Here is a 12,634-nt window from a genome sequence, read left to right on the forward strand (position 1 = left end):
AGTACAAGGGGGTAAAGTAGAATTTACCCTATATTATATATACCATATGCAATTTGCACTCTAATCTTCTATATATTAATTAATACACTAGTCAAGTGAACCCCATGGTCAACCACTCATGACTCAACCCTACCAACTCGAGAATTTGTCAAACAAATCATATTAATGGAATTATGGTCATTAATACATCCATTAGCTGCAAAGAATCGTTGCCCTATGAGTGAGGTTAAATTAGGGATGTAAACAAGTCGAGCTCTTCACATTTTCTGGGCTCGAGCTTTCGTTTTTTGAGCTCGAGCTCCGAGCTCCCTCAGTCTTTCTTTATATATATATATATATATATATATATATATATATATATATATATATATAACAAAAATGAACTGATTTTTTTTTTTTTTAACTTGATATGGATTTATAATATATTTTCATTATTATATATTATTTATATTTAAAATAAAACTAAAAAGTAAAAAATAGAAAAGTTTACGAAATTAGAAAAAGGATATAAATAGAAAAGTTGACGAAATAAAGAGAGAATTGAATTAAAAGGGTGTAAGTAAATAGTGCCAAAAGAAAGAGCAAGACCATTGTCTTAACTCCAGCCATTTTCAGCAAGTCTCTCTCTCTACACATGCAATTACCCTGCATTATTACATACAGAGAGAGAAAATAATTCACTTGGAAACCCCAAAAAAAAAAAAAAAAATTAGAAGCATGTATCTAACAATCTTCTTGGTGATTTTGTTGATCCCATCATCATCTTCCTTGTCGTTCAACTTTTCGAGCATCGGCCATTCGACCAGCCACTCCATAACAATCTTGGGAAGCGGCTACATCTCGGAGAAAGGCATTCAAGTTACAACCGACGAGCGCGGCGAGAGATTAGCACAACTAGTCGGCCGAGCAACATACAATGACCAACTCCACCTATGGGACCGAGCCTCAAGAAAAATAGCCGATTTCTCCACTCGTTTCTCCTTCGTGATAGACTCGAGAGGCAGCTTAGATCTCGGAGATGGCCTGACATTTTTCTTGGCTCCCATTGGCTCCACCATCCAACCATGGTCGTTCGGTGGCAACCTGGCCCTCGGAAATGGCGGCGTGCCCGTGAATTCGACCTCGCAGGCGTTTGTGGCGGTGGAGTTCGATACGTACCAGAACTTGTACGATCCTCCTCAGCAGACGCACGTTGGTATTGATATCAATTCCATGAAATCGGTCGTGACTACAAAATGGGAGAATAATGTTACTCTGGGGTTGCAAAATGATGCGTGGGTCAGTTACAACGGTAGCTCGATGGAGCTGAGGGTTGAATTTACGGGTAAATCGAGAAACGGGACCCAACGAGGTAACCTCAGTTACATGGTTGATTTCAGGGATTACTTGCCTGAAAATGTTACCGTCGGCTTCTCAGCTGCCACAGGGGATTTGTTCGAGACGCATACCGTCAAGTCGTGGGAGTTCTATTCTTCCTCTTTGGAACTAGCACCACCACCGCCACCGCCGCTGCCACCTCGTATTGTTAGTTCAAGTTTGCCGCCACAACCTAATGCCGGAGGAGGCGGAGGAGGAGTAGGACTAGTCGTTGGATTGAGTGTTGGCCTGGCAATAGTAATTGTTTCATTGGTTTTTGCAAGCTATTTCTTGTGGTGGAGGAAGAAGAAGAACAACAAGAAGGAAATGGGAGATGATCGGGCTGGTTCGTTTCATCCACACATGGATATCGAGTTTCAGAAGGGCTGTGGGCCTAAGAAGTTTTCGTACCGTGAATTGGTTCGTGCAACCAACAACTTCGCAAAGGAGGAGAAGCTCGGAGAAGGTGGATTCGGTGGCGTTTACAGAGGCTTCTTAGCCGAAACAAATTCCTATATTGCAGTAAAAAGGGTGTCGAGTGGATCCAAACAAGGCCTAAAAGAATACGCATCAGAAGTCAAGATCATCAGCCAGTTGAGGCACAGAAACTTAGTCCAGCTCCACGGCTGGTGTCACGAAAGAGGCGAGCTCCTCCTCGTTTACGAGTACTTGCCAAACGGGAGCTTAGATTCCCATCTCTTCAAAGGCCAAACAATCTTGCCATGGGAAGTGAGGTACAGAATCGCGCAGGGGGTAGCCTCGGCTTTGCTGTACCTGCACGAAGAATGGGAACGGGCCGTGGTCCACAGGGATATAAAAGCCAGCAATATCATGCTCGACTCCAACTTCAACGCTAAACTCGGTGATTTCGGCTTAGCAAGGCTAGTGGACCACGAAAAGGGTTCCCAAACGACGGTTCTCGCGGGTACGTTCGGGTACATGGCCCCCGAATGTGTGGTCACGGGCCGGGCCAGCAAAGAAACCGATATCTACAGCTTAGGGATCGTGTTTTTGGAAATTGCGTGCGGAAAAAGACCTATTGGCCGAAGCAAAGATCAAGAAAAACAAATGGTGCTAGTGGAGTGGGTTTGGAGCCTATACAGATCCGGGAGGTTGATTGAAGCGGCTGATCCGGAACTAGCGGAAAGTGGGTATGACGAACGAGAGGTGGAGCAGGTGATGGCTGTGGGGATGTGGTGCGCTCGTCCAGAAAGCGACCAACGGCCCTCGATCAGACAAGTTATCAATGCTCTCAGTTCCGAAGCGGATGTGGTGCCGGGTTTTCCTCCATTGATGTCGGTTCCGACGTAGTTTACTCATGGAAAGAGTGCTACGGATTTTGCGAGCTACAATCACTACAGCAGTTCTTTGAATGTGACCACATCCTCTGCAGCTTCTTCTTCCGCGCTTCTCGCCTAGTGATTTAATCATTTAATATGTTAAAAATGAAGGATTTGCAAGATGGGTTTTTTCTTTTTCAATTTTTCGGAGATTAAGATTGTATTGAATGTATTTATTATATCATAAGCGTTCGATCAGACAAGCGATTCTTGTACTTACTGTTTGAAGCTAAGTTACGTTGCATGTTCTCCCACTGAGGATGCCTTTGCCAATGCCACCCACAAATAAAAAAACTCGTTTTATCCATTGGTGAAACGAAAACCTCAGATTCTGGTTCTGCCATTTCGTCGAACACCTTGAGCGCACCTGCATGGATAAGTTCTTCCAACTTCATAAAATCCATGGATGTCTAAACTTCATACTCCATCACAGTCGAATACAAATTCTCCATTCCTGATCATCATACTCAATTGATTACATGAATCGAATGTAAATAAAATAAGAGGAAAAAACGATGGGAGGAAACTAAGAAACTACCAGATTCTAATCTGAACCAACCACCAAACGCTGGACTTGATTCTTCTCCGCGTTTTGATTGATCTGTAACGTTTGTTTGTTTGGTAAGCCCATATGAACTCTGCCCAAAATTAGGGCTCCAGGTTTTTTTTTTCTTCCCCCAATTTCAGAGAAAATGTATTGGCTCTATCAAAATTAGATTTATTCAAATTAGTTATTAACTAGTAATTGTACCCGTGCGATGCACGGGACAACAAATTGTATTGTTTTGATGTTGTAAGAATATAAACAAACGTTTGATATATCGTATGATTAAAATTATATTATACTGGAACATTATTAAGTATACTACACACAAAAAAAGGACATAACTTTACTGTTGAATAATTTTCTAAATGAATTGAATCAGTTGAATAATTTTCTAAATGAATTGAATCAGTTAATACCAGTAGATTGAAAATTTAAACCAAGAAAAAAATCATCAATTATGTCTTTCATATTGAGCTTAAAAGTAATTAGATTTAATAAACTAAGTTAACATAATCAAAACTAAACTATCAACAACATACCATCGTAAAAGGCCATCTATACATCTTGCATCGGGACTAAGCCCTTCTCCACTGCCTCATTTTAAGGCTGTTTTGCCACTGGAATTAACAATTGGAAAATTAAGAAACAAAAATAAATACAAACAATAAATTAAATATCGCATACAAACAATAAGTCTTGAAGGTCGACTTCCAATAGCTTGTGGCTACGCCCATTTTTGGTTAATTTTCTCAAATCATCCCTTTTAATAACATGTCCAATAACATATAAAATGAAATAATTGTTATACATAAAATTTGAAAACTTTGGTATAAATTAATGAAATACATAATTTAACAAAATGAAATTACCTATAAGCCATGATGGAAAAAGATGTAAACTAATTGCCACACAGTCAATAGGATAAAGAAGAAGATAAGAAACAAAATCTAAACTCGGGTTACCAAAACAAGAAGCCTTAGGTAGGGAAGAAATAAAATTCAAATGTTGCAGACATTCTGTAAAACGATGTCACAAAATCCGCTAGGGATGAAAATCAGATTTATTTACCCTTTTCTGTAAAAATCGAAAATCAGATTATTATAAATAATATCTAGGAAAATTTGATGAAAATCGATAATAATATTTAGGAGATAAAAATTTGATAAAAAAATCAAAAAATAATATTTAGGAGATAAAAATCTGATAAAAATCGAAAATAAAATTTAAAATAATAGTTAGGAGATAAAAATTTGATAAAAAATCGAAATTAATATTTCAAATAATGTTAATGAGATAAAAGTTGATAAAATATGAAAATAATAATTAGAATAATATTTAGGAGATAAAATATGATTAAAATCATTCCGTAATAACTCCAATTCCACATTCATACCACTCCTCGGTATTATGTTGAACCATATAGGTTTCCTTGATTGCTTCAAGCGTATATTGACCAAACTGATGAATTGTATTATAAAGATGTTTAGGTATGTTTCTACATAAATAATCTTTAGCGCATATAAGATCCTTTCCAATTAATAGTTTGATTAAGTTAGGTGTCTCAGAAAAAAGTTGAAAATTATATTTAAAATTATAGTAAGGAGATATAAATTTGATAAAATTAAAAAAAATATGATTTATAATAATATTTAGGAGATAAAAATTTGATAAAAATAAAAGATAATATTTAGGAAACAAAAATCTGATAAAAATAAAAAATAATATTTAAAATAATATTTAGGGGATACAAATATGATAAAATTCGAAAATAATATTTAAAATAATATTAAGGAGATAAAAATTTGATAAAAATTGAAAAAAAATTACAAATATGACATTAGGGTTTCTTAGGGTTGCCCTAGCGTTTCTTTCTTTTATATATAAGATATATAGGAGATAAAAAAATTGATGAAAATCGATAATAATAATTTAAATAATATTTAGGAGATAAAAATCTGATAAAAATCGAAAATAAAATTTAAAATAATAGTTCGGAAATAAAAATTTGATAAAAATCGAAAATAATATTTCAAATAATGTTAATGAGATAAAAGTTGATAAAATACGAAAATAATAATTAGAATAATATTTAGGAGATAAAATATGATTAAAATCAAAATTATTATTTAAAATAATATTTAGGAGATAAAAATTTGATAAAAATCGAAAATAATATTTAGGAGACAATAATCTGATAAAAAACAAAATTAATATTTAAGAGATAAAAAACTAATAAAAACATGATAAAACTCGAAAAAAATATTTAAAATATTATTTAGGAGATATAAATTTGATAAAATTCGAAAATAATATTTAGGAGATAAAAATCTGCTAAAAGTTGAAAATTATATTTAAAATTATAGTTAGGAGATATAAATTTGATAAAATTAAAAAAATATTATTTATAATAAAATTTAGGAGATAAAAATTTGATAAAAATAAAAAATAATATTTAGGAGACAAAAATCTGATAAAAATAAAAAATAATATTTAAAATAATATTTAGGGGATACAAATATGATAAAATTCGAAAATAATATTTAAAATAATATTAAGGAGATAAAAATTTGATAAAAATTGAAAAACAATTACAAATATGACATTAGGGATTCTTACAAATATGATAAAATTCGAAAATAATAATTAAAATAATATTAAGGAGATAAAAATTTGATAAAAATTGAAAAAAAATTACAAATATGACATTAGGGTTTCTTAGGGTTGCCCTAGCGTTTCTTTCTTTTGTATATAAGATATTGTAAATTTGTAATGCGCAATATTTTAATTGTTTTTTTCTTATTTATAGAATTATTTGAGATATTAGTATTAAATAATACATTTAACTCTATTTTTTCTCGATATTTCACAAGGACGTCGAGGAAAGACGTTAAGTTTCGTCTTCTAGCCATCAGTTGCCAGATTAGCCTTCGAACTTTCCTAACCCGTCTTTATTGAGAAGATATATAGACATCCATCGCTGCCGTGATGATGTGGTTGAGTGTTCATTCGATTCGAGACCAGACCGATCAAACCTATCCGATTGTTCGATCCAACAAGTGATTTCCTCCCCGAAACAGAGATAGTTGTTAGTTCATGAATTGAATGCGAATGACAGAAAATTGTCATTCAACATGGGGGTAAATTACAACACCTTCCTGAGGAAGGTATGGTTAATTTACGAAAAAAATCTCTCTTGTTTGGATAGTTACATTTACCCCCTCCAACTATGCTTTTTTCTTACATCTCCACCTTTATGGTGTCAAATTCAATATAATCATCTAGATTTCGTGGAATGTGTGCTCTAGTTTGTACTCATTTTGTGTAATACAATTTTTTTATGCACCACAATGTGATATATACAAGCCAAAAAACACATATTATGACCATCTTGCTTCAAAATGTGGAGTTCGAATGGGATAAAATAAAACGAATACAAAAGTGATAATATTCCATATTATTTTGAAGATTCCACTAAATTTGAAACTGCAAGGGTGGACGTGTAAAAAGATTTATAGTTGAGGGGGGTGGTTGTAATTATCCAAACAGGAGGGGGTTTTCGTAAATTGACCATACCTCTGGAGGGTGGTTGTAATTTACCCTTCAACATGGTATCAAAGTCTTACCAAATGAAATGTCGTGCAATAAAAACAAAAAGCTTAGATTAAAACACAATCCATACCATTAGACCGGCAATGGAGCTGGACATACCCGAAGTCCGATAGCTCGACCCGATTTTATTTGAGCTGAACCGAGTTAATTATGAGCCGGACCGAGTTTGAGCATTTTAATTAGACCCGATTAAACTATGGGCCGAGTTTGAGCTTACTATGCCTCAACCCGAATAAAATCCGACTAAGTTGATATATATATATATATATATATATATATATATATATATATATATATATATATATATTGAACTCATACAAAAATTTTGGATCATTAGATTAAAATAATATTTCTATTTTTCAATGTCACAAGAGACTAATAAAAACAGACAAATGAAATGATGTACTAAATAATACTTTAGCCGGCCAATTATATACTAACTTTTTTAAAAAAACCTCCAAGAGCTACTTGCTAATCTCCACAACTAATGCTTTACTTAAATTAATAAACCACCATTAATTTCACTAATTAAGTGATTAAGCAGATTCTTTGTCATCTCTTTCTATTACACAATACGACAAATTCCCTCTTTTGGCATTTCATTACCAAGACTTAGTCAAACACAACACTAATATTATGAATATGAACATGACTTCCTAGAAAATGTACATTGTAATAATCTCAACACAGAAAGCTATGATCATCTCTAATTTTTCCTTTGTAATAATCATAATAATAATCCCTTATGCATCTCCATTAATCTTCAACTTCACAAGCTTCTCCCCGAACGATCTCGACATCCACTACGAACGATCGGCGTACGCAGCGAACAACGTGATCCAGCTCACCACTAACCAACGAGACTCGAGCCCGTTCGCAAGCATAGGCAGAGCAACCTACTCCACTCCACTCCATTTATGGGATAAAGCCTCCAACAAACTCACCGATTTCTCGACGAATTTCTCGTTCGTCATCAACTCTCTCAATAAGGCCGAATACGGAGATGGAATCTCCTTCTTTCTAGCACCTTCCGGGTCGAAAATCCCTCAAGGCGCAACCAAAGGCGGAGCAATGGGCCTAACCGTAGACAATGACACGTTGAACTCCACGGATAATCCGTTTGTGGCCGTGGAGTTCGATATATACTCGAACAAGTGGGACCCGCCGAACGAGCACGTGGGCATCGACGTCAACTCGATGAGGTCGGTGGCGAATAGGACTTGGTGGAGTGGGGTTAGCATTATGCAGGGGTTGAAGCATACCGCGTGGGTGAACTACGATTCGGGATCGAAGAATTTGAGTGTGGTGTTTAGTGGTTTTAGGAATGGTAGTTATGTTCGGCAGCGGGTTTCTCAGACGGTTGATCTTCGAGAGTACTTGCCCGAGTTTGTTACTTTCGGTTTCTCTGCTTCGACCGGTAACGCTTCGGCGTTGCATAGCATTTTGTCTTGGAGATTTACTTCGAATCTTGATCTTGAAGTAGTACAAGGTAGTGTGACGAATACCGGCCTAGTATCTGTGGGCCCCACTTCACCGATATCCGTTTCGAGTAAAAATAATGCAGGATTGGCGGTTGGATTGTCGATTGGAGGGTCACTTTTGTTATTAGGGTTGATTGTAGTGGTTGTTTTTTGGAAGAAGAGAATTAATAGATTAAAGAAGAATGAAGGAGACGAGTTCTTTGATATTATCATGGGTGATGATGAAATCGAAAGAGGAAGTGGGCCCAAGAAGTTCTCATACGATGAGCTGGCACGAGCGACGAACAAGTTCTCCGAGCACGATAAGCTTGGAGAGGGAGGATTTGGAGGTGTCTACAAAGGGTACCTCGAAGGAATCAAATCGAATGTTGCGGTGAAAAGAATTTCGAAGGGATCCAAACAAGGGATAAAAGAATATGCTTCCGAAGTGAAGATCATTAGCCGGTTGAGGCACCGAAATTTGGTGCAACTACTTGGGTGGTGCCACGAAAAGAAAGAATTACTCCTCGTTTACGAGCTTATGCCAAATGGTAGCTTGGATTCCCATCTTTTCGGAGAGACTAGTAAAAAAGGCTCGTTGAATTGGGATATTCGGTTCAAAATCGCGCAAGGGTTAGCTTCTGCTTTGCTATACTTACACGAGGAGTGGATACAATGTGTGGTGCATAGAGATATAAAATCGAGCAACGTGATGTTGGATTCGGACTACAATGCTAAATTAGGCGATTTTGGGCTTGCTCGTTTAGTGGACCACGAAAAGGGGGACCAAACGACCGTTTTAGCGGGGACCATGGGGTATATGGCCCCCGAATGTGTTGTCACGGGTAAGGCTAGCAAAGAGACGGATGTTTATAGCTTCGGAGTGGTGGCGTTGGAGATAGCAAGTGGGAGACGGCCAATAGGAAACGGACACGTGGAGGGTTTGGTTGAGTGGGCGTGGGGGTTGTACGGGAAAGGGAAGGTTCTAGAAGTTTCCGATCCGATGCTACTAATTTGTGATCGTTTAAATGTGAAGGAGTTGAGGCGGTTGATTGTTGTTGGGCTTTGGTGTGTTCATCTGGATAGTAGTGCTCGGCCTTCGATAGGACAAGTGGTTCCTGTGCTTAGGTTTGAGGGTGAATTGCCCGTTTTGCCCCTGAGGATGCCGGTGCCGATTTATTGCACTCCGGCGTTGGATATGTACGCGTCGTTTCCGAAGGGAACGTTTTCTTTTGTCGGTAGCGAGAAAACGGAGTCGTCTTCGAAGTTTACGGCTTCTTCTTCAGGGGCATCTTCGGCATCACTTTTGTACTAATGATGTATGATTTGGGTAATTGTGTTTTTTATTTTCTTTCTTGAGTAATGTATGTTTTTAATGATTTTGTATCTATACTATGATTCTTTCTATGTGTTGTGTGACAAGAACTTGTGTTGTGTGTGTATTAATTGATCAACTACTCATCTAAAAACTTTGGTTAAAAAATGAGTGATGATTATATTGTATATCAATTAATATTTTCTTGGTTGTGCTTTAAATAAAATAAATAAATAAATAAAAAGTGTAAAACACACACACACACACACACACACACACACACACAATTGTTATAAAAAGAATATGTTGAAAATCATACAAGTAGCCCCAGTATACTGAAAATTACACAAATCACCCCAAAATTGCTGAAAATTGCACAAATCACCCCTAAATTTAGTGAAAATCGACAAACCACCTCAATCGTAAATATCGTTATATCGAACACTATCTACCGATATTTGAGTACAATCGATACATGTATCGAGTTGTATCGTTTCCGTTGAAATCGTATTGCAATAAGATTACACTGGGTAGAAGTTTCTTATTATTGTATTTGAGAAATTTATTACATTTTCCATTTCTCCCTTCATATTATCCACAAACCACATAATTCAAAAATATCAACAGCTCATGTCATTTATTCATAGTTTCTATACAAATCAAAGCGATCCATATCTATCAAATTGGTAGCCATTTTTTTTTAGAATTTCTCTTTTTTTAAATTAAAGAATTCGCCAATATCTGAAACATTAATTGCATATTTTGAATTCAAGTCAAAATAACCAAAATATCCTAGTAAAAATTAAATTTCCCAATCATTGACCACTACTTTCGAAAAATTACAAAAACACCCCCGAACGCCGCCTTATATTTACCGTTGTACCCTTTCAGCAATTTCATTTTTCCCCCTATTTTTCTGGTTAGAGCCCGTTGGAGCGCTCTCTCTCTCTCTCTCTCCTTTCTCTCTCCTCTTTCTCTCTCTTCTCCCCCCCATGCCGTAGTTCGTACTGCTGCTCGGTGTTGGGTAATTCTCGCAGCGAAGAAAATCAGAAAAATTGCTGCCCACACACACATGCAGATTTCAATTCGTATTTACCCGTTGCTGATTGTTTGCTCTGTTCTCGGATTCCGTAAGGGTTTGCTGAATTCCCTTTCCAGAGGTCTATTTTTGATGGATTTTATCGCAGTTTTGAAGCATTTAACCCTAGATTACGGATTGGGAATTGGAATTTTCCTGTTCGAGGGTTTTAATCAGGTTTCCGAATTTATATGCCTGTTTTTGCTGTTCTGTTTCGGTTTCAAAATTTTGCACTCTGACGGTGTTTTCAAGGGTTTTGTTAGATTTTTATCTTGTTTTAGAGTGAAGCCATGGGAATTGACGAATGTGGTTTGCTCAAAAAGTGTTCTTGCTGGTAAATATCTGCTGTGGGTACTGATTAAACCCTTGAATTTGAATTTGATTGATAAAAAAATGGAGAAGAAATCGATTCATCGATTAAACCCTTGTACTGATGCCGATGAGAAAGCAAACACTGACTGTGATGAAGACTCTGATGCTGATAATTGTGAGGAAGATGACGAATTCGATGTTTTGAGGTTGAGGAATTTGGTGAAAATCGAGCGGCACAGGGCTAACGAAGCTTGCGAAGAACTCGCGAAGGAAAGAGGGGCTTCCGCGAGTGCGGCCGAGGAAGCAATGGCAATGATTCTACGGCTGCAAAACGAGAAAAGTTCGATCGAAATGGAGTTGAATCAATTCAAAAGACTGGCTGAGGAGAAGCAAATACACGATCAAGGTGTGATTCGATCTCTGCAGTGGCTCGTTTTGAGGAACGAATCCGAAAGGGGCTTATCGGAAAACCCTCTTAAGAAGATGTATGAATGTGATGATAATGGTGATGGAGAAGAGAGTTCCTTCAATGGCAGCATTTGGGAGGATCTTGAAAACGTGCTTTACAGCTCGCGGGACGCTAACTTTTCGCCCGAGTAAGTTCTCGTGCGGGTAGCATTTTTCCTGTGTTTCGAAAATCAAGAACTGGATATATACCAATAAACATTTTTTTGCTAAGAATATCTTTGTGTTAATAGAGAAAGAACATCATCATTTCTTGCACCGGTCCATTGTAATCTTGTCTTGATGATTGGGTTTTAGTTTGGATTATTAAAAAAAAAAAGTCAATCTTTTTTGGAGATATTGTTGTGGTTTAGGATTTTTTTTGGAGATATTGTTGTGAAAATTGAAAATTATCTTCTATTTTTCATGATTTTTAGTGAAAAAAAATAAAAAATGGCAAACTTAGGGGTAGAATCGGTATTTTTTTTAAATATTACTTGGAATATAAAAAATCTATGAAAAATGACATCGTATAAGATGGGGAAACAAAAGTCGGGGTTTTTTGTAATTATAGATAGGTGGGGGTGCTTTTTGTAATTTAGTCTGAGTTTAAGGGTTTTTCGTAATTTACCCTTACAATATTTATTTTTATTTTTTAATTTAAATTGTTGTTCGTACAGTATTATACAAAACAATTTGCTCAAGTACACATTGTGTGTGTGTATAATATAGAATACGAGGTAAAACATCAACTCATACAATTAAAAAAAAAATCCGATTTTGACAACTATGACTGGAAAAATATTTTTGGTTTTGTTTTTTTTTAAAGTTCTACCCAATTCCTCATATATTTAACTGCAAACAAGAAATATAATATACATCGTTTACATGCAAACAAAACAACAAAATTTACAGTCATAAATTGCAATTTGCAGTTTTCTATTTTATGTGACTAATTTATTTTGCGTTTTGTTGTTTGCGAATACAAACAAAAATTATAAAATTACTTGCAAATAAAAACTGAAAGCGATGCATGTCAAAAAAAATCTAAGAGAGAGGTGTGAGAATGAGTCGGAGAGAGAGAAACACGTGAGAGTGAGTGAAAGAGAGAAAGAAAGGTGATAAGTCGGATTTGTTTGTAACTTTAATAAACAAAAACATATGTTAATCGTT

General features: G+C 35.9%; 2 protein-coding genes and 1 non-coding gene across 3 annotated transcripts; all 3 read left to right on the plus strand.

Moving 5' to 3' along the window:
• Positions 1 to 546: 546 nt before the first annotated feature.
• LOC105949700 (L-type lectin-domain containing receptor kinase IX.1) lies at positions 547 to 2,894 on the plus strand. The gene has a single exon (XR_016033887.1). It is a non-coding gene; the product is annotated as an L-type lectin-domain containing receptor kinase IX.1 (transcript).
• Positions 2,895 to 7,493: 4,599 nt separating this feature from the next.
• Positions 7,494 to 9,787, plus strand: LOC105949692 (L-type lectin-domain containing receptor kinase IX.1). Its single transcript, XM_012973012.2, has one exon. It carries the CDS (start codon positions 7,516 to 7,518, stop codon positions 9,625 to 9,627), a length of 2,112 nt encoding a protein of 703 aa, XP_012828466.2. The 5' UTR covers positions 7,494 to 7,515; the 3' UTR covers positions 9,628 to 9,787.
• A 784-nt stretch (positions 9,788 to 10,571) lies between these two features.
• LOC105949693 (zein-binding protein (Protein of unknown function, DUF593)) lies at positions 10,572 to 11,850 on the plus strand. Its single transcript, XM_012973013.2, has one exon. It carries the CDS (start codon positions 10,700 to 10,702, stop codon positions 11,615 to 11,617), a length of 918 nt encoding a protein of 305 aa, XP_012828467.2. The 5' UTR covers positions 10,572 to 10,699; the 3' UTR covers positions 11,618 to 11,850.
• The last annotated feature ends 784 nt before the right edge of the window (positions 11,851 to 12,634 follow it).

This window comes from Erythranthe guttata, chromosome 2 (assembly GCF_056151865.1).
Source record: "Erythranthe guttata isolate IM_541 chromosome 2, IM_541, whole genome shotgun sequence".
NCBI classification, from domain to species: domain Eukaryota; kingdom Viridiplantae; phylum Streptophyta; class Magnoliopsida; order Lamiales; family Phrymaceae; genus Erythranthe; species Erythranthe guttata.